The sequence below is a fragment of the Leiobunum rupestre genome, chromosome 3, assembly GCF_980474605.1.
Source record: "Leiobunum rupestre chromosome 3, qqLeiRupe1.1.hap1, whole genome shotgun sequence".
Classification (NCBI taxonomy): domain Eukaryota; kingdom Metazoa; phylum Arthropoda; class Arachnida; order Opiliones; family Sclerosomatidae; genus Leiobunum; species Leiobunum rupestre.
The window spans coordinates 7713169-7741039 of record NC_143386.1 but is presented as its reverse complement, the minus strand read 5'-3'; the positions used below and the strand labels follow the sequence as shown (position 1 = coordinate 7741039).

Here is a 27871-nt window from a genome sequence, read left to right as displayed (position 1 = left end):
CCACATATCAATGACCACGTGATTATTAATCTTTCCAGTTACGTTTTTCCGTGTTTCTCGGTGCACCTCATCAATCATTGCTCATAGTCCCGGGCAACCTTACAAAACATCCCCCCCCCCCCCCCATAAGCCTTTGTTGTTAAGCCTAATATTTTTTACAAATTATTTTCTAATGGGATAAACCCTTGGTTGCTGTCGGTGTCTAATGTGGTTGCTTAATCGAAACATCTTGGGAGTTTCGAACGGGTGCTAGTGATTAGTTTTGCACCAATTTATTATTTTTGGTAAAATGGAAATTAGTTCTATAGTTAGTTTCCGGATCCGTAACGTAATCCGAAAAGATTATTTTTATAACCAATATTTGGTGTCCTGGCCTTTTTACTGATACCATTGGGTCTTTAAAAAACAAATCTAACCCATTAGTTAATAATTAATAATAATTAAATTCCTTTCGTTTTTTATTAAATGGTGTATTCCCTGGAATGTTTGCCATTTTTAGCATTGGAATTTAGCGCCACAAAATTTCGATCATATTTTCGCTTACATATCTTTAACGAAGGTGGCGCCTTTCTTCGGACGTAAAATTGGAAATACTTTTCGTTCGCTCTCCAGTTTCCAAATTTTCCAACGGCCATTTTTGAGCTAACGTTTTGGTCGGACCTAACGTAACAGGTTGGTAGTGATTTTCGTGATTTAGAATTTGGCGCCAGTTTATTCGCCTCGTGGTTTCGATCCGGCTCTGTTTATGTTAAGTTCCTTAAAATCAAGTATGTCAGTTATTAAATCGCCTCCTAAAAGTGAGAAAGTTGGTGATATACATAGAATTATATCTAAATTTCCCGCAAGACAAAAACAAATTATACAATTGGCGTCTTTATTTGGAGAGGTTAGTGAACTTTTGGCAAACCAAGGCACTTTTGTTAATGGTTTTTGTTTTGCTTTATCATTTTATAACCAATCTGTCTCCACAGCCAGAAGAACTTGCTTATCCGTGTATCTTTATTTATGGACTATCGGCAACTGGTAAAAGTGCTGTTCTGAAAATGCTTCTCTCTGATTTAAATGTAGTAGTTCAAAATGGCTTTTTCATGAGCGTCGTTATATTAAAAAAAACATTAACATATCACTAAATTATATTCTAGCATTGTCATGCATGGATCAACTGTGTTGAAGCTTATTCCCAAAGACTTATTTTGGAATCAGTTCTAAATCAAATATCAGGGGTTATACCTGGCCCTGACAATGATTTTGAAGGCTACGGAACTTGTTTGAACATGTGTGATTTTGTCAGGCTTTTAATAAATATTTTAGTAGAGAAAGACTTAATTGATGAAACGGTTTACATCATTCTTGATAATGCGGAGAGGCTTAGAGATATGCCCCCTGCCATATTAGCAGCGTTGTTACGATTGCAAGATATTGTAAGTTAATGGCTCCAATTTTCAATTAACCATACCCTGCATTAATATGAAACTTACATTTTCTGTTATAGATGAAGCAAAACATTTGTGTTATTTTAATATCCGAAATAATCTGGGATAAATTTCGAAATGGTTTTTCTTTTTATGAACCATACCAAATTAGTTTCCCAGAGTACACGAAAGAAGAAACAATTTCAATTTTGGAGCAAGACTGTCCGGATGAATGCAACATAGATTTTTACCGTCATTATTTGAACTTAGTAATGAGTGTATTCCATATGGTCACGAGGAACTTACTGGAATTACGTCATATCGCTCTAACAAATTTTCCTATATATTTCGAACCTGTCAAATCCGAAGAATGTATACAATCAAAAGTTTTATATTACTTTTAGTTTGTTTATAATACTGGAATCAATCATTCTAGCTACGGAAAAAGACGTCCGAAAGCTGTGGAGAAACATCGAACCTCATTTGAAGAAGTCATTAAACACAGTCTATTTAAGAGAAACGAGTCTTTATGATAATACAACGATTAAAAACCAAAAAGATAAACCAATTTATGACATCAGGGCTAATGTAGAATTACCATTCTTTTCAAAGTTCCTGTTAATCTCGGCTTATATAGCATCGTATAACCCACCAGCTTCGGATAAAAGGTTTTTCTTGAAGGTAAATATTGGAGACTCTCTAATAGGTGTTTCTATAAATGTTTAAATTAATCTCCCAATATAGAAAAAAATACATTCTTGTTAAAATCTTAAATTAAGATATGTTGAATTGAATTTAACAAGTAACTGTTAATCTGATTTATAGTTTTGAAATAATTTAGTTTGCCTTTATTAATCTAGAATACAGGAAAAACGTATAAGAGAAAAGCTGGGCATAGAAAAACTGCTCCGGTAAATCAACATCAAAAAGGCCCAAAAGCGTTTCCACTTTCACGATTACTATCCATATTCTACGTGATTGTGGATGAGAAAGTTTCTCCTAGTGTTACTTTAATGTCACAGGTAGATCTTTTCCCAAATAAAAGTAATATTTTGTTTAATATTAAACTGGTTAACGTGGTTAATCATTTTATTTTTAAACTGGTTAACGTGGTTAATCATTTTATTTTTAAACTGGTTAACGTGGTTAATCATTTTATTTTTAAACTGGTTAACGTGGTTAATCATTTTATTTTTAAACTGGTTAACGTGGTTAATCATTTTATTTTTAAACTGGTTAACGTGGATAATCATTTTATTTTTAAACTGGTTAACGTTGTTAATCATTTTATTATTAAACTGGTTAACGTTGTTAATCATTTTATTATTAAACTGGTTAATGTCCTTAATCATTTTATTATTAAACTGGTTAACGTTGTTAATCATTTTATTATTAAACTGGTTAACGTCGTTAATCAGTTTATTATTAAATTGGTTAACATTGTTAATCAGTGAATTATTAAATTGGTTAACGTCGTTAATCAGTTTATTATGAAATTGGTTAAAGTCGATAATCCTTTTTCTTCCCCTGAAAAAAAGATTTCAAATTTGGTAACACTTAGACTACTGGAGGTCAAAGTTGGGAAAGATCATCCATTAACTGCAGCCAAGTACAAGTGTTTGGTAAACTTGGACTTTATCACCAGCGTTGCTAGGTAAGAATTATCTTGTAACCATCATTTGTCAGAAATGAAACTAGGTTTTATTCACTTTCAGTATTTGCTTACCTTTTTTCTTCAATTTTCACAGCACGGTGAGATTTGACATTGGCGGGTACTTATTTGATTTTGTTTAAATAATGCTAAGTAATTAAAATAAACCTTTAATTTTTAATGTTGATTTAATTTTGTTGGGAATTTTTCTCTCAAATAATACAGTACGTAATTTTTAAATGCAAATAGTTGAACATTATATCACAAAAATCCGTGTCTTACATTGGTAGTATATATTTATGGGTGCTGGAGAAGTTTGCAGATGAAGGTTTATTTTTAATATTACATTCCAACGTTTGAAATATTGCACAACCAATAATATATACGTTAAAAGAAAACATCACATGATATTAGGAATGCCACGTACATTTGTACCATTTTACCTTTAATTGTCTTTATAAGTTCAAACTTTCAACTGGTTTTCACCTAAACAAAGTAAGGGTCATTATTTCAAATAATTTAATCATTATATTGTCACTGCTAATGTAAAATTTTGATCAACCATGACGCATACGAATAAATTATCTTAAAATTTATGAAATGTAATATAGTTGAGTGTTTGAACTTGGCGACTAAAATGCCAGTTAATAAGATAATTGACTAATATAGCAAAGGAAATTTTGTGGCTGAGACAAAATACTTAATTTTGTTCGCTATATTTAATTTTGAATCAACCATGCTTTGAATGTAAGGTCCAAATTTCATGGCAAACGTTTCTTCGATAGCTTCTTCAATTACCCCCCTAAGCGGCTCCGTTAGCGGTTCGGAAAATGCTGGTGTTGGTTCAATATAAATTGGGGTTGTTTGCTCGAATTTAACGAGTTCAGCTGTGAAATTTTGTCTAACTTTGATGGTAATGGAAAAATAGACTTTCTTTATCAAACCATAAATTTGGCCTTCCGTAGCAGCTTCCTTAGTGTTGGCCTTTAGATGGGCGCTTACCTAAACAAAATAAATTACAAAACAGTTATCATTTGATATTTTTTATCGAGTAATGTGTGAAAGGATACATCGTGGTCCTGACTAACTTGTTATGTTTTAGCTCAATTCGCTTTAATAAACATTTTAGCCAATGCATAATAGCAAAAGTAAATAGGGGGAGAAAGTCTATCACTGCCTCCAGATTTTACCTTCCACCAAAGATAATTTAAACTCGTACCCTAGATTCGAAATCACTCTCTCGCGCGTTGCCGATAGCGACATAGCGTTTACCCACTTCCCGCCGGAACTCAGAAAATATTCGCTCCATGGTTTGCGCCTTACCGCAAACACGGCCAACTTCGATCACGCTATATAATTCGGCAGCGCCTGATCGAAGTTGGCCGTGCCGCAACCGATGGAGCCCGATTTTTCTGAGGTCACGTGCCGGAAAAGGGTAAACGCTTCGTAACAAAACCGTCAATGGGAAAGCTCTCAGTATTCGAATCTAGGGTACGAGTTTAAATTATCTTTGCTTCCACCATGCTTGACACCCTTTTAAAGAGCTAGTGATCACGTGATATTTCTAACCAATAAGGATAACACATTATGCGCGAAGTAGTGCATTTGTGGTCCGCGCTCAAGGTTGGTAAAATCTAATTTAAACTCGTACCCTAGATTCGAATACTGAGAGCTTTCCCATTGACGGTTTTGTTACGAAGCGTTTACCCTTTTCCGGCACGTGACCTCAGAAAAATCTGGCTCCATCGGTTGCGGCACGGCCAACTTCGATCACGCGCTGCTAGCGCGGCATCGCGTGATCGAAGTTGGCCGTGGTTGCGGTAAGGCGCAAACCATGGAGCGAATTTTTTCTGAGTTCCGGCGGGAAGTGGGTAAACGCTATCGGCAACGCGCGAGAGAGTGATTTCGAATCTAGGGTACGAGTTTAAATTATCTTTGGTAAAATTTGGACTAGAAAAGGTTGCCTCGAAAAGGGGGCTTTGATTTACCCGTCGTCTGATTCTAGGTCTGTTACTCTTCTACTGTAGTACATGACGTCACTGGTTCGGAAAATGCTAGGCTTCTCAAAGTTACAAGTGACGTCACCTGGTTCGGCCAATAGCATTTATTTTCGTACATGAGACCCCCTTGGTCCGCGCTCAAGATGAAAATTTTGAATTTTATTCCCTGGCAACCATGTCACCGCCTCGCGATTTCAAATCTCTCTGTCAAATGCTTACCATTATTTCCTTCGATAACGGTTGATTTTAATTAATAATTACTGTATCAATTGTAAAATAAACAAAAAAAGCTCGTAGCTATAGCTATTATTTCAGTTAAACTTGCAAATTGTTAGGCCTTAACATCGTAGATTTACCAATTAGTCTCGATCTCTGATCTTAGATGGCGCCACGCTCTCCACGATTTAAGTGAGCGTTATTCTAGTTACGGTTTATTTCTTTTCAAAAGTCGTGTTATTATTTTTAAAATGTCGCATTTTAGTTTCTATGATATATCTACTTTATTTAGGAACTAAATTAACCAAATTATCGAAAGCAAAAGTTTAATATTCACGTATTTTATAGATAACTATTTTTCATCGTGGCGGAGTACAACCGATACCTTTGTGTCCCTGTAAAGATGCGAGGGGGAAGTCATTTCCGAAGCCCAAAAATTTTACCCCTCAAATAAGACGTCGTGCGGTTGGACCCAAGTGCCAGACTTTCTCCCCTATTTACTTTTGATAAGAGGTTTCTCGTCACATTGTTCATAGACCAATAAAATATTCTCTAAGACAGCTGTCCCATGGACTAATTAACGTTAAAAAAAGGTAACTGGTTGCGTTTTCCATTTGATTGCTCAAGATTCGCTCTGAATCTGTATCTGACGTCATAGATGTCGCCGCGATCGACTAGAGTAAAACCACAAATGGAACATTTCATGAACATATTCCCGCGCTTTGTTGTTTTTCGTCTGCTAGTAATTATATTTTTTGCATCTTGGTGTGCCATTTTGATAAAAATCTAAAAGGAACACGCAAACATTTGCTCCGATCTCGATCCGTAGATCTGTCGAAATCGGCAGATCGGTTTTGGGCGATCTCGGAGCACCCGAGAGCGGGAAATGGAACATGAGAAAGTTGATCGGAGCAGATCCGAGCACACAAATGGAACCTAAAATCAGGGTTCGTACACGACCTGGAAAAGTCAGGGAATTTGAAAATGTTTCCAATAGATCATTGAATTTGAAAATTATTCCAAATGGTCAGGGAATTTTAAAATGGTCCAAAAAAGTGAGGGAATTTTAAAATGGTCCTAAAAAGTTAGGGAATTTTAAAGAGACCAAAAAAAATATCAGGCAAATAAATTTTTGAAAGATGTATTAAAAATTACATAATCAATATTTTTCAAGATTTTACCTCTAAAAATTCATTTATTTTACAAAAATGGCCAGGAAAAATTTGGCAATTTGGTCAAGGAAAACCTGGAAATGTCAGGGAATTTAATTCCGGAAATATTGTACGAACCCTGTAAAATGTTGATCAGAGCGATCTAGAGCACTCGAGTCATAGAAATCTCATAGGTAACTAGAATGCTGCCGCCTACGGCCGAGCTTGTCGCCAGTTCGTTTTGAACCTTCAGCCAATGAGAGGCCGTAGAGTGGTTCCGCCAAGGAGGATAATAATCCTCCTTGGTTCCGCTACTATCGCGGGAGCAAGGTCACGTCATTCTCTCTGGTGACATTAAATTCTTGGCAGAACCACTTTGAGCTCTGATTGGCTGAGAACTGGCTATCGTCTGCCACGGCGTTTGGTCCATTTGCCAGTTACACGGCAGCATTCTAGTTACCTATGAGATTTCTATGACTCGAGTGCAGTCAAATGGAAAACGTTATAAGTAAACACTTGTTTTCCTCTCGGTACTCGTCAGTCTTAAGGCTGCGTTCTGATTAATTCTAGATTATGTCTCGGAAAAACCGTAACAGTTGTTGAACGATTTTTTCTTCTTCCGGTTGTGACGTCTCGATAGATATCGGACGGGTTTCAAATTAACCTATTCCACAAGCAGGTTTTTCTGATACGTTTTTTAAACGTATGCTAGTTGACCGCGCACGTAGAAGATTTCTGCTTTGAGCATTTTGTTGTTCAACAACCATTTACATCACGATAAGCCATAGGACCGGACGGTGACGTAATCAGAAGTATCAAATCATTTTGTGATTTTAGTTATTTAGCGCAGCCTAAAATTCCCTAAAAGGTCTGAGACATAACCTGTACCCAAAGTGACGTAATTCTGCGTTTTCACAATTGTTTTTCATAACCCTCGACAATCAGCGCCACGCTGATTGTCGAGGGTTATGAGGAGAAGACGCGTTTTGGTGAGGGTAGATATGCTGCAGAATACTTTATTTGTCTATGCGTGGGTGTTGGTTTTTTGGATGTAAGAATAAATTACTCGAATATCGTTGGTACGCAGCGTGGCGTTTATTTTGCCAGTTTGATCGTCTACGTCGAAAACGAGGTGACAATCGCCGTGTCGATCGATAGTTGACAATCCGGTGGCCGTCGCGTTGTCGAGTCGGTAAAATCCTTGTAACCCGAATCGTTGTTCCGGAGGCAGTATCAGGGGGTCGAACTTAGCCATGGAGGGGTCTGTCCTCAGACCGGCCGCCAAGGCGCTCACGTAACGGTTCGCTTCTTCCGTGTTTACGTCTGTAAAAAATTGGATTTCTAATAACGCTTATTCGCCTTATAAGTATTATCAAAAGTAAATGAACTTAATTGTGGTTGCTAATTAAATCGAAGCTGACATCGCCTCAGGTCTGACAAGAGAGGCTGGAACTCGGTATAAAATACTGGGGCCCGTACAGCCTAGGGGCTCTGGTTTGACCCAACAAGGTACACGTCTGTGGGATTTCTCCCAGAGAAGATAGAGCTATTTCCAGTAGTCATGGCTATCTTTGGGCCCGAAATCATTATTTTCCCGGAGCCCCGGCCGCACTCGGCGGCCCGGCATCCATTCATTATAGATTACAATTAACTAAAGAATATTTTACTGGCTAACACACGAGGGGCTAACCACTCTTAGAAAGTCTGTACACCGATTACGCCGGATTACGCTTAGATTAGCACTGCCAAAGGCAGGGACTTTAAAGATAACGCGTAATCCCATTAGTACAGTCAAAGGTACGGCTCTGTACACCGATTACGCGGAGTGACCAGCCCCTCGCTAACACATCAAGGCAAAGTTAACACATAGGCAAATAAAACTTATAAAAGATATTCATTATGTCCTGGATGAATAACTTTTATGGACGCTTCAATAAATCATCCTCCGAGGAAATCGCCAAGAAGTAATATTTCCGAGAGTCAAGACCGGCAAGTCTCTGCTTATATAGTGCTTGTTAAAATAATGTAAAATTTTCACCTTTATAAGGCAGCAACACGCGTTCCCTTTTCACCAGGTAGCGTTTTTGACATATTAAGTCTTGGCAAAAACACGACGTTCTTTTTACAGGTGAAAATTTTACATAATTTCAACAAGCACTATATAAACAATTCCTTGCGGGTCCTAGCTCTCGGTAATATTACTTCTTGTTGATTTCCGGGGAGGATGATTTATTTAAGCGCCTATTGTCCCATGGTTCGTGCTAGTTTTGCACTTTGTTTTATTCATTAATTACCGTATGTCAATTAAAATTTTTGTCAAAGGACATCGCACTTCTTCTATGGGATTTGGCTTTCGACCGATTTTTTTCAAATTGAAACATGTTGTTGGGCTTGATCAAAGGAGCAAAATTGTCCATTGCCTTTTTTCCCTAGCTCCTATAGTTTGGCCAGTAGCAGCGGTCAAAAGTGGACGAAACTTAGTGTAGTCTATTTGTTAAAAGAGTCACGGCCTATCGCTTAGCGCTCTATGTTTGCGCGTCGCTTGTCCGGGCTCACTATCAATAGAGTTTTCTTGCCGAAATTCCGGGTGCTTCCCAAAACCGAGCGTCGTATTTGGTTTCGTTCTGTTCGTACGACGTTCTGATCACACGATGAACGAACTCAGTAGATAAATAGTTAAGTATTGAGTCTTAACTGTCGTGTGACCGTGACTTTAACCGACTATGTGCTGTATCGATAAATAAGTGTTTGATCTGTTGTTGACTGTTGAGTGACTGTTTGTTACATATGAGCGAGTGTTGAATGTTGGATTCAACGAAACGGTTAATCATATATATTCTGATTTCTTTAGTATTTCTTTTATTTTATTATTGCTCATAAAATATTGAATAATAAATAATTCCACGTACGAAAATTCATCGAATAATAAGTTGCGAGAAAAGAAATAAGGAAGTAGAGGTGTAAAAATCTTGGCAAGAAAACTCTATTGATAGTGAGCCCGGACTAGCGACGCGCGAGCGTAGAGCGCTAACCGATGGGCAATTTTGCTCCTTTGATCAAGCTTAGCAACATGTTTCATTTTGAAAAAAATCTGTCGATAGCCAAATCGCATAGAAGAAGTGCGTTGTCCTTTCGATTTTGTTTTGGATAAGCCAATTTGTTTTCCCCTGAATAGTAATTACATTTCCAATTTGCAGAAGAATTCCGCCAGGGGGAGAGGAGATGGGTTATATTTTGGGTTTTCATTGCGGAACTGTGGGTATTTCACGCTCGTTTCACTTTACCTTATATCGGGGGGGGGGGGGGGGGCGCGAGTGGCCGTAGTGGCAGTTTGGCTTCCGCTGGCTGGCAGCCCTCGAAATTTAAAAACTGTCATTAAAGAGAAGACGCGTATGGGAAATGACGTCGATTCATTTGCTTCTGGTATTATATTCAGTAGCGTAGAAAGGAGGTGGCCACCGGCGTAAATTTTTGGGGCTGAATTTTTCATATGAGCTGCTATCCCTCGAAATAGTTGGACTGGTTAGTAGTTGGCCCCACCGGCTATGCATACGTCTGGGCCCCATTTCCCATTAATGCCAAATTTTTCCTCTTTGACCCCCAATTTGAGTTGGCCCCGATCTGACCGGCGATCGCCGGTTAGCCGCCCGGGTCTGTTGTATAATGAGAGAGGCGTAAAACTCTGAGACCACCCGATATTTAGCTTTAAAGATTGGGGCTTCCCTTTATCTAGGAATATGAATGATCCCATCCTGGAATGGAAAACTGTATTCCCCAATACGGCTCCCCGTCGAAATCATAGAAATATGGATGAGACTAGAACCACTGCGCTATCCGGTAATCTCAAGGAAAACGGGCAAGCTAGAAGGCTGCCATGAGAGTGGAATCGCTACTAATCCACGCAGGAGTGCGCAATCTACTAAAAAAAATGTAAACTTAAAATAGATGACGTGCTTCCACAAATAATACTGGCGATTCCACTCTCACGGCAGTCTTCTAATTCGTACACCTCACCACAATCTAATAGTGCTTGTAGTCTCATTTCTATTTCTATGGTCGTAGCAGGCAGTGTTACTAGATTAACATATGCGTGTACATATAATTTCGTCTGCTAGACTTCGAAATAAGAAGGGTTTTTCTTTGGTTTAGTAGTGGAAACTGATTTTAGTGGAGGAAGCTGATTGTTTGGTTTTAGTAGCATAATATTCTAATATTAAACAATATATAAATTGAAAGCTTTTTTTTGTTTCATTGTAAAAACTATAAAAACTAATGGCGTGCCAACAACTAGCAGACGAAAATATTTTCTCAAGTTCAAACTATTTCCGCTAGATGTCTATATTGTATTAAGTTCAATGGTTTAACGTTGCCAAGCCTACCCAGTCTACTCCATAATTTCCATCGTTCTAGCCTTTACCGTATCAGCCATCAATTATCTGGATAATAATTCTCAAAGAAAGAGAGACACTTACTTGCGAACCTGATGAAAGACTTGGCCCGGGCCAGCGCTATCACAGCTAAGAACAAAACGAAAGTGCACGGAATGGACTTCATGGTGGCGTCGGGTTTGCGGCTGACAAAACAAGGAAAGACTCGAGGGCTTAGGACAGAATACGACTCATTCTTAAGTATTTATGCGTCCGAAGGATAACACCGCTTTTATCACAGAGTGGTGCATCTTCTATCTCGTTCACGGATCCGATTTCAGTTTCCCGCGAAATAAGAAAGCGAAAATAATTGGTTGACCTTTCGCGCCTTTCACTAATTAGCGTCGAATAAGCTTCCCCCTTTTTTATTTTAAAGCTAGTAGGTGGTTTTTTTCGAATGTCCGAGGACAAAAATTGTAAACGTTTTACCCTAAAACAGTAGCGTAACTAGGAACTCCGGGGGCCCCCCGCGAAAAACGACTCGGGGCCCTTTTAAATAGTACCGATTTTAATCATAAACGTTTGGGGGCCCCCCCGCGCCGCGGGGTCTGCGGGGGCGCTATTTACGTCACTGCCCTAAAATGTTTTATTCGCCTGTTCTCGGGGTAAGATTTACCCTGCCCCAAATTTTGTTCGCTTGTTCCAGAGCTCAAAGGTTACACTTTTTACTCCTCCTCGAAAAGAGGTGTAGAGGGAGTAATCTATAGAAAATTCGTCTACTTAAATTTCGTTTCACGAAAACATGACGGGTTTTGAACATCTTCACATGTGGCAAGCTTTTAATACCGAAAATCCAATTGTTAAATACTATTTAATGACTTAAAAAGTCGCTTGATGACTTAGGCCTAAGGTGGTGCCTTGGGTATTAGCCTAGCTGATTATTATTATTATTAAATAAAAACGAGTCATATATTGATGACCTCACCACCGGTCGTCTTCTTAAAACAAAACTACGGCTGCTACGGCAAATAAATAACCTTTAACTTTTAACTACCCCTTCTTACTCTAACTCGTTTTTTTCGTCAAGATAGAATTGGAGTAAAATTACGTCATATGGCTACACTTTTTAGCCTGCTCAAAAAACCCAGAACAAGCGGGAAAAAAACGAGGGGATAACCACTCTTAGAAAATCTGTACATCGTATTACGCTTAGATTAGCACTGCCAAAGGCAGGGACTTCAAAGATTACGCGTAATCCCATTAGTACAGTCAAAGGTACGGCTCTGTACACCGATTACGCGGAGTGATCAGCCCCTCGGAAAAAAAACCACCTACTATTGTACGTTGAAAAATCATCTGCAAACACGCCCATAATGTCAATAAGAACAATAAAGTTATCTTTGTAAGGGATCCCTGTTCTGCACGTTTCCAATAAATTATCATTGGCTCGTGTTATCCTTCGACCTTGATTTATTATCATTTTCGGGGAATGCCCCCGCAGTATCTAAATATGCAAATGATGTGGTGTAATTTGAGAATTTAGTAATAAACTTTCACCGCAGCAGCGGCTATAAGCGTGATCGAGCTAGATGTCCTATAACCAGACAGCGTTTATTATTTCGTTATTAGTTGAGTTTTAAAAACGAAAAACACGCGAAGTCTGCAGCTCAAGAAGAACTCAGGCCACTAGCGGCGAAATATTCTACTGATATCCTCATTACCGTAAAATATGAAACTATGATGTGGGAGTTAGTTTTCCAAAATGAAAAACGTACCTTTTCATTAGTTATGGATTTCGTAAACTATCAGACTTATATAGCATCAGAAACTTTGGATTGAAATTATTGCCCTTGGTAATTATATAGAGATCCCATTATCCTTATCAGTCTAAGACTGATATAGATATCCCAATGAGTAGAGTACTGGTCTAGTTTTGTTCTCTTGACCCTGATAACCCCTACCACTATCCAACTAAAATTAACAAGGAACTGTAAGAATTTTGTGGAAAGGGGAAACCAAAAAATATATAATCAGGTTAAGCCGTGGTAATAAAACTCGAAGGCGGAACGTGTAAAAGTGAAAACGCTGCTTTATTATGCGCTGACTGTTAGCCCTACCCGTTTTCTATTTCTGGCTTAAAGGGAATATAACTTTCAAGGCCCCAAAAATTTTAGGGATTACCTCCGCAACAAGGCACTAAGAATTGCCATAATACGGAGCAGCAACAACAATTCGCGACCGAAAACTATCGCTACAGCCCCCTTTGGTTCGCCATTGAAACCTAGATACGTAGCGGCTTAAGCAGACGTTATTACATTTTCCTCATCGTTATTCGTACAATTTTGCATCGTTTGCAGATATTTTGATAAGTTTATTTAAAGGGAATATAACCTGCAAAGCAATCTTTATGGAAGACCCCTTCAATTTTTCAAATTTTGCTGTACAGTGGCGCCAAACATTTTTAAAGCGAAAGGCAAGAGCGGTGAGAGCTCCAAGCGTTGGTGTTCCACACCAAATACCTGAGGTTATATTCCCTTTAAGAAAAAACGTTCAAAATTCGGTGGCAAAAAAAAAAAGAAAATTGAGCATGCTTTTCATTCCCCCAACCCCTCACTCGGCCTTGGCAGAGGCGGGAGATTTTAACTAATATGGGCCCTACCCAGTTCCAGTTCGATTTTACGAACCTTGGGCGCAACCTCGGAGAAGCTAGCGCCGTTAAGCCACCTAGACCAGAGATCCTACATAGCTACGCGTAGTTATATAGGATCTTTGACCTTAACTCGTTTCAGTCGCGAATACCAGAGGTTATATTCCCTTTAAAAGTCCCCACTATACTTTAGCTACTTTGGCAGAACGAGTACGTTTACATCTCGAATTTCATAATAAGTACATTCATATTCAATAATTTGTTATTATTTCGCCGAAATAAGCGTCGGTTTCCACGATCACGGCCAACTTTGATCACGCGCTGTTCGCGCTACTACGGCCAACACATTCGTCGAAATTCCGCGAGCAAGGATTTTCCCCCTATAAACTGTACTATAATGTGTAGGAGTTCAGAGCCACGCTCGGTGGTTATATTGTCTTCAATGTTAAAACTATACTAAAAATAATAATCCGCTAGGGGCGCTGACGTCATACACATCTTTTGCTCATAATGAATGAGATGGCCGCTGTAGCGCGAGAGATGCGCGAGAAATCAAAGTTGGCCGTGCCACGATGAAAGCGTTTTAATTTTAATTTAGCTTGATCTCAAGCTAAAATTAATCGATTCCGAAAGTGTTAAGCTTGGGAGAATGGAAGAGAAGACGCCGTTATGACGTAGGGGAAGTGAGTCTTCATAAGATATAGGGGGAAAAAATGCACCCAATGACTTTCAGAATCGACCTATTCTATTAGCGGTTCTATTATTCGCGAGATTATTCGTAACGTGGAAGTTACACGCAGCACCAAGTTCGCTTGTGGCTTATGTCTTGTGTACACATAATAATCAGATCGATAGTTTTTAAGGTATTCACGAGGTTTATGGACACTTTAATATGTGAAATTAGCTACCAACGCTGAAAATTTACGTTGAATTGCCATCTTCAACCAAAAAATGTCCACCTTCGATAGGCAGTTCCCCAACTATCCCAAATCTAAAGAGCGCCATTTTCAAGGTCAAAAATGAAATGTACTGTAGTATTATGTTAAAAATAAAATAAAATGTTAGTCTTATTTTCACCATCTCGAAAGATCGACCATTTGGGCGCTGTGTTTGTTTGCTTGAAAGCGACGATTGTTAATTTCTTTAAATGCTTAATGACCGGAATATGCATTTATCTTTAATGAACGTACTCATTAGACGAATTAATGTGGCCTCGAATTTTATATGAGATGAAAATATACGTTGTTTAGCTCTAACCGAAAACTATCTTTCTTATTTATTTTGAAGGTAATACTCGAAATTAATTCCATAATTAAGTTTTATTCGCTGTGATTGGGTTTTCTATTGACGTGTTACATCTATCGTTGAGGGACATAGGACGGTTTTTGACGCAAAATATCGCGTCTCATATATACGTACAGTGATTTAAAAGTGTCTAAGGCTTATTCCTTGTATGTACTTGGATGACGGTTACTGCTGAAATGTTTTAGATTTAGTGTTTAATAAAATAGTGTTTTTTCTATTGACGCGTTTTATCTTTTGTGACTTTTGTCAACGCAAAATTGCTTGTTAAACACGAAATATGGTCGTATTCTTTGTCTGTAATTGGATGACTATCGCCACTCAAAGGAGTTGATGTTGTGTTAAATTCAATGTTAAAATAATATGGCATCAACCATCGAGTATTTGCCTTTAACTAACGATGTTTCACATTCAGACAGTTTGTCTGAGATTCAGAATCTTATATTTATCTTTCGTCGTTTGAACGCTTGTCAAACCGAAACCGTTTTGTCACTAGAAGGACTGATAATTAACTAAATATAGGGCCACAAATGTTTGCCTAGCACCCAAAATCAAAATCAACGGCGATTAGAATTTATAACAACCCTAACAACAAGTCTAACTTTTTTTTTGCCTCTTTTATCAAGAGGGTTTTACTTTTTTCTTTGAAGTGCCCAAGTGTCGGTTCTATCTGATACTTTTGTTTTTATTGAAAACACTTCTAAAAAGAAGATCGTCTTACCGAATTTTCTTTTGGAAATGTTTCGCCGGCTAAGATTATCTATTTAGTACGATAATATTTCCCCTCATAGTCAACGGAAGAATATCGTATTGTAAAAAATAGTTATTTTCTGTAGTTATGGGTAATTTATTTTAACTTAGGAGGTCAGATTATTTTATTATCAATTTTGGAAGTCAGACGACACTTACACGCTAAGTATTAAAATAAACGTATACTTCTGATAAAGTGGAAATCTGTCACTATTATCTCTAAAATACTTGTTTTTGGTGTGAACATTTGTAGACTAGATCTTTATGTATAAATTACGTAGTCTTGCAAAACGAAATAAACGCGTCGAAAATGCGAAAATTGCCAATTTTCATACAGCAAACCGTTGATTAATTAGTTTTTAAGTAATTTTCTTTACAAACTTTTTATAAATACGCACCCACACTCTCAATATAATTGTAAAGTTTATAAAAAATATTACGTACCTGATGTTATTTTTTTTTATTAAAATCCGATTATTGTTTAACGCGGATTGTTCTTAGGTTTTGCAATGGGTCCGGGTTTCGTCGCGAGAGCTACTTTATCATGGGAAACCAGGTGAGCTTCTTCCCAAATAAAAAGATTGTCACTGCAATATCAGCTTCTTTTTATCAAGTTGGGAATTTTATATGTTTTCTCTTAGAGACCAGTAGTTTTTCCTTTTAAACAGGACGCGTGCGTTTGACACTTTTACAGCCCCTTTTAATCGGGAAAGGTTTTAATATTTGACGCTACCGCGTTGTTCTCATAGCCACTCTCTCGTTGAGATAGAATATAAGGTATTATAGAGGGGGTGTACTAACAATGTTATTGAAATAAATGTGCAATCCCCCCTCGGATATAAGGACACTTAAATCCATCAAATTATATTGGTCACTATTTTATTCGCGATCCCTTCATTCAATATATAGCCACCGAAATCTAAAAATAGAACCTTAGCGTGTAAATATGGAAGTGGAATTATCACTAAGCCTTTATAATTGATGGATTTACCCCCAAAAACTTGTCGAATATACGAAATGATTGTTATAGTAGCGGGAGTTCTTTTTACACACTTAAAATGTGGCTCCTATTTACCCATTGTGGGCGTGGCCTAGTGCCTTCAGTAGTGTTGCTATCATCGTGACGTAAATGAAGCGGAATCTAGAAAGGCACGCCCAGAAGGGTCTCTTTGAAGATTACTTTGAACAAATCTCTCCGTTTGATTGTAAATTCTTGCTGGATTAAATATGAATGATATGAGCTGAAAATAAATGTATTTTTGGTATTTATGAGTTATGAAAAAAAATTATTTACAGGTGTTAAGTGTTTATAGGGGATAAAGCTTTTTTGGTCTTGATCAACCTTTTCATGTGCAATGGTCCAACAAAAAGTCATTATTTAAAATTAATATTTCAGTAGGGTACCTTTATCCTCTTGGCCTATGTGTTATCAGGTATTTTAATTATTTCCAAGATATTAAAAATATTTATAATTTTAATTTTATATATATGAACAAAAAATTGCAAGTCAATGTTAATGTTCAATAAAGTCACCAAATATTTACTAAACTGTTAATGTAAAGTTAATTAGAAATAAAACAATTGGAAAAATTAATAACATTTTATTACACACTTTAAGGATTTGGTTAATTAACAATAATATATTTCTTTAAAACAATATTGGTACTTTTAACACTACTTATTAATAATACCAAAATTATATAATATCTAAAATAAAAATGGCTCGATACAAAATTCATAATAATCAAATTTTGATAGTCTTTTTTTCATTGATATAGGCAATTGATGGTTACTTAATATGATTTTTTTTTTAAATATAAAAAAAAATTAGGTTTTTGTCAATGAATGACAAAAGTTTGGGGCTTTTTGAAATTTTAAAAGATAAATAATCAGTTCTAAATTTCCTTACTTAAAAATGGAGGGTAAATAATTGCTAGTATACAAAATCAAGGGGGAATGTTATGTAAAAATATTCCAACCATTCGCTGTAATTATTCGTAAATTTTCACTCCCAAACATTCGATAAGCGCAACCTCCGTCTCTTTGTAAACCTAGCTTACTTCTAAATAATCATTTTATTTTCACCAAAAATACCTTTTTCATAATACGAAATTAGAGCTATATATAATTATATTTTGACCTGACTACTTAGCCGAAGAATAACTTTTCTTCTAAAGATTTAAAAAATTTTAAAAGTGTTTTTTTTTAAGACTAGCTCTAATATTTTTGTTTAATATAGTTACACCTATTAAGGTCACTTTACCCGTGACGTATGACTAGTGGCGAAAATATTTCATGCGTGAGAAAAATTTAAGTACTTAGCCAAATTTCTATTATACAACAGTTAGGTAATTTTTTTTTACAAAGGTGAAAGTTCTTTTCATAGAATTTAATAATAAAATCATTTAAATCTTCGTTTATTGGATGCTACCATTTATAGGTTTATTGCCAGATCTGAATATCATTTCGGGAACTATAATTATATATAAAACTTATTTTGAAAGTGATATCGGAATATAAACACTGAGATTTTTCAGTTTTCCTCGTAGTTTTCCTTCTTAAACCCGCATTGTATACAAATATACCATTATCCATGCCTTTTACATATTTTGCATAATACCAACATGTTGAGCTAAGCAGATAATGCTTTTATTTTGGCTTTTTTTAAACGAATGAGGCCCCTTTTTATTATATCTATTGAATTAATCATCGAGATTGCCTAGCGCTTAGTCACTATGAATTATTTTCTGCTTATCATCACACTTTAAGGCTGAACAACCATTCTGCACGGTTTCTTTGCACATGCTGCATAATTGTTGCACCCTCAGTGTAGCCATTGTTACATATTTCTCGCCTGTCCACACGATCGCACCTAGTGCCCGTAATACGCCTAAGCTCGCAATGGTATAGAGCTTTCCTATAGTTAAAATTAAAAATGTTTGATGGCCTAGTGCCCATATACGATAGTTTTGTCCGTAGAACGGATCTGATACAGCGGGACAAATTATACTGTTGAGGTTCACCTCCGTTACCTTGAAATGAAACGTTGATTAGTTTAGCTGCAATAGATATTTGAATAATATCATACAAAATGTACCATTCCTAATCCTTGTAAAAGTAGAAAATGATATAGAAACATTAAACCCAATGTTAGAACATTCCAGCTCATGTCTAAAATTGGTTCTACGGTGTAGACACCTAAATTAAATGGATAGTTTAAAAACTAAATAATTTGTAGATATTGTTCGTAATTTTTATCAAAACATACCATTTAATCCTGTTCGTAAGAGATAAAATGGAATAACTAACATCATAATATGTTGTATCCAATAAGTTTCCGTTTCCATTGGCAACTTTAACAAAATAAACATTTCCGATAAGGCTGAACTAGTTATTAAAAAGGAAAAACAACAACAATTACAATACCAAGCGAGTATTTAATACAGGAAAGAGTATGGCCAAGGCAGCTCCATGTAAACAGTGCATTTGTATACGAAATAATACGGTTACTAATTTAGATGTAGGAGGGGCAGCCAAAAGAAATATCTGAAATTCAAATTTAAAACTTGAGTAAGCAATTTTTCTCCAGATTGATTTTTTGACATTGAATTGAGTACCTGAATGACTGTTATTATATGACATGGATTAAGAATGTAAACCACTGTCCTAGAAGCAAATTTAAATCCAATTTCCATTCCAAAGATTAAGCAGATCATCACGAGTAGGGCTCGTTTGCCACCTCGATCTTGGCGTTCTACTTTGGGAACCTCGGGGACTTGCACATTTAGATAGCCCCATACAATGTAAGAAACACCTAATGTTGTGGCTAATATGGTTTCCCAGACTCGTCTCTCGAAGGATAAAAATCCTGTACATCCTGGGCCTCCATTTCCTTTAATACTGTGGTCAACTCCTCCATAGCCCCAGTTTGATACGTTTGATAAATCCCAATCCCATGTTCCCCACATTTTTTACTAAGTAACTAGCTAACTTTTAAATTATGATGTTCTTGCGTAATGTAATTAATGTTTCAAAACACTTTGGCCTTTTAAATAGTAGTCTTGACTTCCTTGATAATGATCAATTTCAAGGTTAGCTTAAATACAATAAATTATTGATTGCAATGTAATTTTTAGAAATAAGTACTTGCTACGGTTTCGAAACTGCTTTTTTACATCTCACTTTACTGAGTGTTAAGAGCATTGTTTAAATTTTTAAAATCGTATTACGCAATTCAAATTTGCTTCTAAAACCAAGCCTTGGGTGGTCTAATTTTGCATTTGGCCTATTTTTAACACCCCTACGAGGTAACGAAGTCCGCAAAAACTGCAGCTCGAAGCTTTCGTGCTCTTCATTGGCTGCGTCTGAAGTGCTGCGACTTTCATTTTCTTTTTTTATCGATTCTCCAAAAAATCGATGTCACTTCCTAGACGAGCTTTGCCGCCAAATTAAAGACAGCCGGTTTTTTTAGTTTTTGGAAAGATAGTTATTTAAACTTGTTATATTTGGCGGCGTTTTATTGTAGACCAATTCCATTAAACGTTACGGGTAACTTCAAAGTTTATAGGCTTGGACAAAAAGTGTCTTTTGTTTGAAGCGAAGTTTTAGGTCAAAGTTCAACCCACCCAGGAACAAAAATCCTCAGATGTCTTGTACAAAATACGCAAAAGCTCAATATTCATAAACTTTCTTCAAAATTTACAAGCCCATTTTTTTTAATTTTATATATAAAATGGTTGTTTTAACAAATTTTCCTCCACCTACGGAAGGAGTTAAACTACAAGAGGCAAATACCTCTGCTATCATTCAAACGAAAGACTTGGGAAAAGGAACACTTTTCATTGCGGAAAGGTAGTTGCTGGATACCCAAATCTAAAACCAATAACTGAAAGTCTTCTAATAATTACAGCAGGGTATCTTGGGTTGGGGAAAATGGAGAGGGGTTTTCCCTAGAATATCCCGCCATATCATTACACGCTGTCTCTCGAGATTTAACGGCATTTCCAGAGGAATGTTTATATTTAATGATTGATGCCCAGCTTGATAGTGGTACTGGTATGTGAAAAACTAGCTATTTAAAGTTAAAAAAAAAACCAAAAAAACAATCATTTGGTATCTTAGAAAATCAGTCTGATGAGAATGGGGCTGATCAGGAAGCTGAGGATTTGGACAAAATGTCGGAAATTAGGTTCATTCCAGAAAACAAATCCAAACGTGAGACCATAGCCATCTACTCAACTTAAGAGTTCACTTTTTAAGACAATAACTTAACCTTATAGTTGATATAATGTTCAAAGCAATGACAGATTGTCAAGCATTACATCCTGATCCCACAGATTCCCTTTCAGACGGTGAGACATTATTTCCACCCTTTTCTAAATTTGTCTAATTAATATAAAATTATTTAGATGAGGATGGGTATGATGATGAAGAAGATGAAGCTGAATACGACGTCAGTGCTGCTGAAAGGCAATATGGTAGTCAGGCAAATAGTAATGGAGATAAAGGTTAATAAATTTTAATGTAGGAGCAACAAACACATCCCTCAAAAGTAGAGAACAACTGAATAATTTAAATCTTGAGTTTTCCAATGTATATTTTATTGGTGACTGTAGCTGTTGAATGGGAACTAATTGTTCTACATCATGGCAAAAAAATCTACAGCCTTTGGAATAGTTGATAGCGTAAATAGTGTTGTGAGGTTCCCTAAATTAGTATTGATACCATTTATAATCTTCATAGAAGGACACTGGAGATTTTAGCTATACCAATGGTTGATAGAATATCTAAATAGTGTGGCATGTGTTTGTTTTTTCTAGTTTTTAAGATAAATATAAATGTATGAATGTTAAAATATAGGCGATGATGAACCAATGGAAGTTGGTCAGTTTGATGATGCAGAACCAGATCACTAGTTTAGTCAAACAAAATCTCCACTTTTCCAAAGTTGAACATTTCGTTAATCCCTAAATCAAATCTCATGGTTTTCAACAAGCTCATTTTTCACTTGTGTAAGGATTGTATAGTGTACATTAACGTGTTCAGCCTTATATAAAAAACACCAATTTTTTCATTTTATATTTTTTGAAGAAATTAAAAATCGCTTTCAAAATGAAATAATCATAGAGACCATTGTGTTGGAATATAGCGCTTTTTATAGTAAGCAAGAAAACCTTTAACGTTGTTTAAAATAATTTTTTAAAATGGTACATAATTGGGTGGGTACTTGGTTTGTAGTCCCTTACCAGCCCATTTGATACAGTGGTTCCACCCTAATTTTTCATAAAGCTGTAGGAAAAAAGTCCAAATTAGTTTTGCAGCGCTATATAAAACTACAAGTAACATAAGTATGACACTGAAAGATTTATGTTAATAATAGTCTGCTGCAAAGAAAACCCATTAATTAATGCTCCCTTTGTTGGGAGAATAACTTCCAGGTTAATTTTATGTTGTCAAATGTGGAACCAAAACACAGTTATCAAATACAAAAATTACAACATTCACAATGTTAATACTAGACAATTTTATGTTCCAATTCAATACTTTTTCCAAAGTAAGCATTATTTTAAATTTTTAAGAACTCTATCTGACGATTTAAAAGACTTGTAACAACTAGCAAACAGTTGTCAGTCCTTAACCATGTTATGATTTATGCAATCATTGACGAAACAGACTATTATTAAAAAAATTGGTGTTTGGGAGAAAATAACTTGTCATACTTATAACTTATGTTACTTAAGATAAGATGCCAAGTATCTTACTTCTATACAATTATTTTCAAGTTCTATACTTGGTTTATCTTCAATTTGTTTACTTAATACTTTAAGAGCCCTGCCATAATGTTTATGAGCTTTAGCGTGTTTCTCCACAAATTGGGCCACCTAAATTTTTAATATTAAATCCATATTACTACTCATCATAATGTGCAAAAGGGTTTTTAAAAAAAAACTTTTTTTTGACGAACTTTGGTATCATATTGATCAACCCATTTTTGAACTTCTGCAAAAACTTCATCCACATCAGTCAAAGTTAGAGGTGGCTTAGCATCTTTAGAATCAGTCTTAGACTCGGCACTTGTGTTAGAGCTATTTGTTCCACCAACAGCGTTGGTCTCTTGCTCTAACAGATCAGCCATAGCAGCTCCTTTTTTGGTCAATACCTCTATTACAGCTGCCTTTTGCTTTTCTTGGCTGCAAGTTATTTCACGTTAATATCAATGTTAAATTTGTGGATTGGCAATATTCTATTACGATTTGTAAGTGGCTGGCTCTTGTTTCTTGCCGTTTTTAGCTGCAAAAAACGCCAATAGTTCTTTGAGATCAATTAGCTTCAAAATCTCATCACTTAGTTTGATTATCTCTTTCAAAGCATCCGCTGGTCGTTCTTTATTTGAATCTAGGTATTGAATTCTAGCTAATATGGTTTGAACATGGTCTGCATTCTGACTAATAGCTTCTTTGTAAACATCCTCCGAAACCTGGCCCTGTAATCTAATCAAATGGTTTCAGTTTTGAGTTCATACCTCCTTTAATTAAAACATACTTGGGGATCCAAGTAACTTTGAGATCCCTAAGTGCTTCGCCATACTCCTCTTCTGGAGTTTTAACTTGGTCCGTTGGTTTTGGGGTTGAAGCCTTTTTTGGTGCTTCTGGGACCATGTATTTCACAGAATATGTGTTAACTTTTTTTCCAATTTCATCTTTTGTGTATGTTATTGTACCTAGCAAGTATTGACCAGGACCACTGCTTTTTGGTAATCTTAGGCAAAAACAATTATTACTTTTTACATTCTTTCACATTATTTAGCAAATTGGAAATCTTACTTGTCACTCGGAACTCCGGCTATGTACAAAGGCACCACTTCCCCTACGCCTAGTTTCTTAAGTGCAGCTTTTTTCCCGTCAGTCATAGCTGCTGGCCAGGAATAATAAATATCCAAGGAAATTGGGGACGATAATTTGAGGCCAATTTCAAACAGTACATCGGTTAGTTTCTCTAGCAGTGATTTTTGCTCGTGACGAATTTGCATTTTTACAATGTAGTCTCCTTTTTCTAATTTGGTCTCGTAACCTTGCTAATTGTTAAATTTATTTTTAAATCTATAAATATTAAAAACTTCATTTAAACTGTACCTCATGAGTTAATGCATCACCGCTTAAAAAGAGCCTTTTATTCGAATCAAATATCATCCAAAGTTGCGATTCATATTCATTCTCGTATAAAAATTTTGAAAGAGTGGGGCAGTTGGGTGATACATCGGTAGCTTTGCTCTGTTATTATTTTTAATTAGGATTTAATTCTATAGACAAGTTTAAGTACAGCTCCAAACATTTTTAACTTACAACGTTGAAAGAATAAGTTAATTGAAGCTCGTAAATTTGTCTGTCTTTTGGTATAACATCGCGTCTACCTAAAGGCACTATTTTCGATTCATTTGGTCTGAAATTCAAAAGTGCAAATTGATTGAAAATATAGATACGAAATTTTTTACATTTTTATACCTTAGTACTAAAATGTGGGATTTTAAGGTGGCCGACGGGCTTATTTCTTCCCTTTTCAAAAATGATGTAACATCTACACGATGTATACCGCAAGATGGTTGCTAAGTGGATATACTTATTTAACATCCAATGCAAGTTTTAAATTAGGTTGTTAAAAAAGTCTTACAATAGTGATTTCACATTGACTAGGTTTAACACCGCAGAAAGTTATGACAACATCAATCTCCAGAGTACCAATACTAGCCCACCATTTAGCTACACATAACTCCAAAGTTCTTGACTCCTATAATCATACATATATTCACTAAACGTGTTACCTATATTATTTACAAAGTTCCAAAAATTAAAAATAACAAACCACAACTGGAAATCCACACACAAACTCCCCTAAGGCTTCTAAAGAGAACATTTTATCAAACTCATTAATATGAGAGCCTTGATGTGGGGCAAGCTGAATAGTCTGTATAACAAAGGTTCCAGCTTGCTGGGCGTCTTTTGATATAACTTTAACTGAGGCCCATGTAGCTCCCATGGGGACGTCTATGAACTGCCTGTGAATTTGACCAGGTTTCATCACCATATTATTTAAAGCTAGATCATTCCGAATAGTATTTGTTATCCTGCAGGAATGAAAATATTTTAACACATTTGTTAACACTGTCTTTTAAAATTGTGGAAGTTATACTTTTCTGGTTTAATGACGGTTATCGGATACTCAAAAATTGGACCCTTGTCCACGTTTGTAGAGTCATAAAAGCGTATCTATGGAAGTCGAGGTTGTAGACAAAGTTTGGGTTGGATTTTATGAATTTACGTACTGAGGTATCGTGAACTCCATGTGGCAAACCTGTGGGGTCTACTTTAATAGCAAAATTTCTGATGCCGTAGCTTTGGCTAAGATGAGCAGGTGCATTAACCCATGGTGCATCACAAACCAGATTGAAATTTATGTTAAAATTTACCTTCCTGGATGATTCTGAAAAGTCAAACGTGAATACTTATTTATTAGCACTAATTTAACAAGATTTAATTAACGTACCAACTTCATTCTCATTGAGAAAGGCAGGTTCAATTTTAATACTATGAATTGATGGCTTTGATAACTGAGAACTTTCTCTTAAATAAACACCCAGCTGTGTATCGCAACTTGAGTAATGAAAGAAAACATCTCTTTCAATGTAATTTTCAGATTCTAGCAACCAATCAAAAGCCTTTTCAACTTGTATCAGTCCTGCACCCATAGAAAACTGTTCATAACTTGCTACTTTAAGGGCCGTTACTTTAAGTGCCCTTTCAATACTGTATGGGGAATACTTGATATTTTTATTTTTCAATCCAGATAAAAGGATGGCTAAAATATTTTAATATTTTAGTAATAATTTTGGGTTTTTAGTACACATTTTGTTACGCACCCACAGCACCCGTGGCATGTGGGGCACTCATAGACGTGCCGTTCATAAGTTGGCTATTTTGTAAGGTGTAGTTTGGAACAGAAGTGATGGCACCACCAGGGGCAGTTACCCAAACTCCAAAATCTCCTGTTAATCTAAAATGTGCAACATATGATAAGTGTTATTTAATAATAATTTAGATTTTCAAAAATTATTACGTTGGTCCCCTTGCGACCCAAGTGTAACTGCCGCCAGGTACTTTTTCCCGCATTGAATAATCAGCCTCCATCATTTCAGGAGATACGTAAGCACCAATGCCTAGGAAATTAAAATTATTTTTAATCTCACCTTCACTCCAATTTCAAATGTTAAATTATTAACTTAGAACTGATAAACGTTTCATCATTGATGGAGTGCCTATAGTTGATAAAGCTGGTCCGCAGTTTCCTGCACTCGATACAAAAATTATTCCATGTTTATGCACAAGTTCTTCTATTCGCTCTAATACTCTCCTATTGTGAAAGAACAATTTTATTGCTTAAACCCCTATTATTAGTCAAATGGATTTTATACCCTCCAGCCCAGTTACTACGTTCTCCATAGCTCATATTTATCACATCACATTTTAATTCAATAGCTTTTATTACCTAGAGAATTTAAAACTCTTTTTGTATAAATTTTTCAAATGAGGGAAACCACAGCAGAGTTATGACTTACTGCTCGTGTTAAAGCGGTTCCAGTTTCCATCCCATCTAGTCTCATATCTCCAATACAAATATTGATTATTTGAGATCCTGGAGCGACCCCATTTCGATGGGGTTCACCTGGAAAAAATGCAGCAGAGATGCTGGATACGTGAGTTCCATGAGGTGCTAAAATATAATAATGGTTTAATTTTAGAGCAACCACTTCATTAATATACTCAACTTACACGAATAACCAACAATCTGCAAAACGTTGCCTTCATCATATACATTGATACTATAGTTATAGCTATCTTTAAAAGCAAAAATTTAATATTATAAATGATTTTCATCAGTTGGTTGCTAAATTAGGATGTTATTTTAAGGTTAATTTGTTGTACCTTCTTTTGAGAGTGTCGCATATTTTAACGTTTGGCTGTAAGGGCCTAAAACAGTACAGTTTTCTAAATCACCAATTTCTGATGTATCAATTACTGCCCTATAGAGAAATAATTCTTGAAGCCTTTTATTACTTGCGCTTCCCTCAAAAAATACATACCTCCACATATCACCATCATGAAAAACCACGCAGTCATAAGCTATTCCAATATCTGGTAGTTTTTCATTTGCTTTTAACATTTCTGCTCTCATTTCAAGTTCTTCTCTTTCCAATTTCAATTCAGCACTTAGCTAATACAGTAAAATGTTATTTATGAAGAGGAATAAAGATTATTTACTTTTTAATATTAATTACTTGGGAGGGGTTGGGGTGCTCCTTGTCAAATTTTTGAAGCAGCCTAGCTATTTCGGCTTCTGCGGCATTATGAGCTCCGTTCCAGTCTTTTTCTTTCAATAACCCCTTTCAAAGTAGAAAACAGGGTATATTCTTCCTGCCCAGAAATAAGAGCTCATATCTATTAAATTATTTCATTATACCAAAACTTTGTCTTTTAAGCTATCCCGTTTCTTTGGGTATAGTTCTAAAATGTTCTTAATCCCTATATGATAATTCCCAGTTGGATTTTTCCATGTAGACGGAATCTGAAACAGGTTTAAATTTTATTAATTTTTTTGTCTAAACTTAATTAAATTTCAGTCTATTTGTAGCACCTTTAACTTCCTACCACTGAGACCAGTGATCTCCCCATTTTCCACAGTGACAATTGTTGAGGTGTCAACATCTCCAGAGCCACTTGCATCGTACATTTCAATAACTTTCGGTAATCCATGGCTTGTTACCTAAAATAAAAACAAAGTAATTTGACAGATGTATGTTTCAAATTATAATGAAATGAAATTATTTATTTATTTTTAAATAAACTTTATATTGGTTGTTCCTTTCACTAATTAAAATTCATATATTTTTTTAAAATAATATTTAAATGAAATATTTACCTGAAGACCAGGAGCACCAGGGTCGACGCCAGTATCAAAGATAGCAATTTTGACACCTCTTCCGTCATTTTCGGGGTATTTATTTATAAACGATGTGACACCGGTTTCTTTCTTCGGTAACAAAGCCCAAAGAGGAAACTCTGCGTTGGAATTTGTGGACATTTTTCTATAGTCAGGGAAGTTAAATTGAATATTTATCAGCACTTGAGAAAATTGCTGAGTCGCCTTAGATCACACTCGCAGCCTCAGAAGACTCTTTTTTTTTAACGAACTTACGGTGTTAGCCATAGTCCTTCGACACCAAACAAACCAAAAAAAAGTTAAAATTAAAAAAAAAAACCCCAATTCAACGTGGAAAATAAAATGGAGTAGTAAAATAGAAGAAACCCAAGGTTCATAAATACG

The 27871-nt window shown here is 36.0% G+C and overlaps 5 protein-coding genes across 5 annotated transcripts; 2 read left to right on the top strand and 3 right to left on the bottom strand.

Annotated features, from left to right (window-relative positions):
• Positions 1-669: 669 nt before the first annotated feature.
• Orc5 (origin recognition complex subunit 5) lies at positions 670-3250 on the top strand (the record flags this gene model as incomplete). The annotated part of the gene is made up of 9 exons (XM_090169404.1): positions 670-767; positions 847-886; positions 972-1064; positions 1143-1421; positions 1493-1784; positions 1849-2093; positions 2273-2434; positions 2951-3066; positions 3161-3250. Coding segments are annotated over 9 exons (1371 nt in total), but the record flags the coding sequence as incomplete, so codon positions are not given.
• LOC149949256 (uncharacterized) lies at positions 3229-16083 on the bottom strand. Its single transcript, XM_090167699.1, has 4 exons — positions 15941-16083; positions 10903-11003; positions 7497-7753; positions 3229-4065 (listed from the first exon to the last, which is right to left on the bottom strand). Exons 2-4 carry the CDS (start codon positions 10982-10984, stop codon positions 3724-3726), a joined length of 681 nt encoding a protein of 226 aa, XP_090023825.1. The 5' UTR covers positions 10985-11003; positions 15941-16083; the 3' UTR covers positions 3229-3723.
• Positions 16084-17125: 1042 nt separating this feature from the next.
• On the bottom strand, positions 17126-19875 carry LOC149949255 (transmembrane protein 164). The gene is made up of 5 exons (XM_090167697.1): positions 19114-19875; positions 18923-19042; positions 18765-18849; positions 18594-18694; positions 17126-18528 (listed from the first exon to the last, which is right to left on the bottom strand). Exons 1-5 carry the CDS (start codon positions 19462-19464, stop codon positions 18223-18225), a joined length of 963 nt encoding a protein of 320 aa, XP_090023823.1. The 5' UTR covers positions 19465-19875; the 3' UTR covers positions 17126-18222.
• Positions 19876-19926: 51 nt separating this feature from the next.
• icln (chloride nucleotide-sensitive channel icln) lies at positions 19927-21574 on the top strand. The gene is made up of 6 exons (XM_090167698.1): positions 19927-20347; positions 20406-20551; positions 20618-20710; positions 20776-20847; positions 20905-21003; positions 21356-21574. Exons 1-6 carry the CDS (start codon positions 20229-20231, stop codon positions 21409-21411), a joined length of 585 nt encoding a protein of 194 aa, XP_090023824.1. The 5' UTR covers positions 19927-20228; the 3' UTR covers positions 21412-21574.
• Positions 21575-21628: 54 nt separating this feature from the next.
• TppII (Tripeptidyl-peptidase II) lies at positions 21629-27820 on the bottom strand. Its single transcript, XM_090167696.1, has 26 exons — positions 27467-27820; positions 27182-27310; positions 27008-27112; positions 26826-26930; positions 26631-26761; positions 26473-26570; positions 26320-26385; positions 26106-26260; positions 25962-26035; positions 25770-25900; positions 25607-25706; positions 25410-25543; positions 25037-25348; positions 24816-24973; positions 24683-24759; positions 24356-24617; positions 24164-24280; positions 23998-24098; positions 23839-23935; positions 23629-23766; positions 23320-23570; positions 23039-23254; positions 22747-22986; positions 22461-22686; positions 22258-22377; positions 21629-21784 (listed from the first exon to the last, which is right to left on the bottom strand). The coding sequence occupies exons 1-26, from the start codon at positions 27626-27628 to the stop codon at positions 21695-21697; spliced, it is 3795 nt and encodes a 1264-aa protein (XP_090023822.1). The 5' UTR covers positions 27629-27820; the 3' UTR covers positions 21629-21694.
• Positions 27821-27871: the final 51 nt, after the last annotated feature.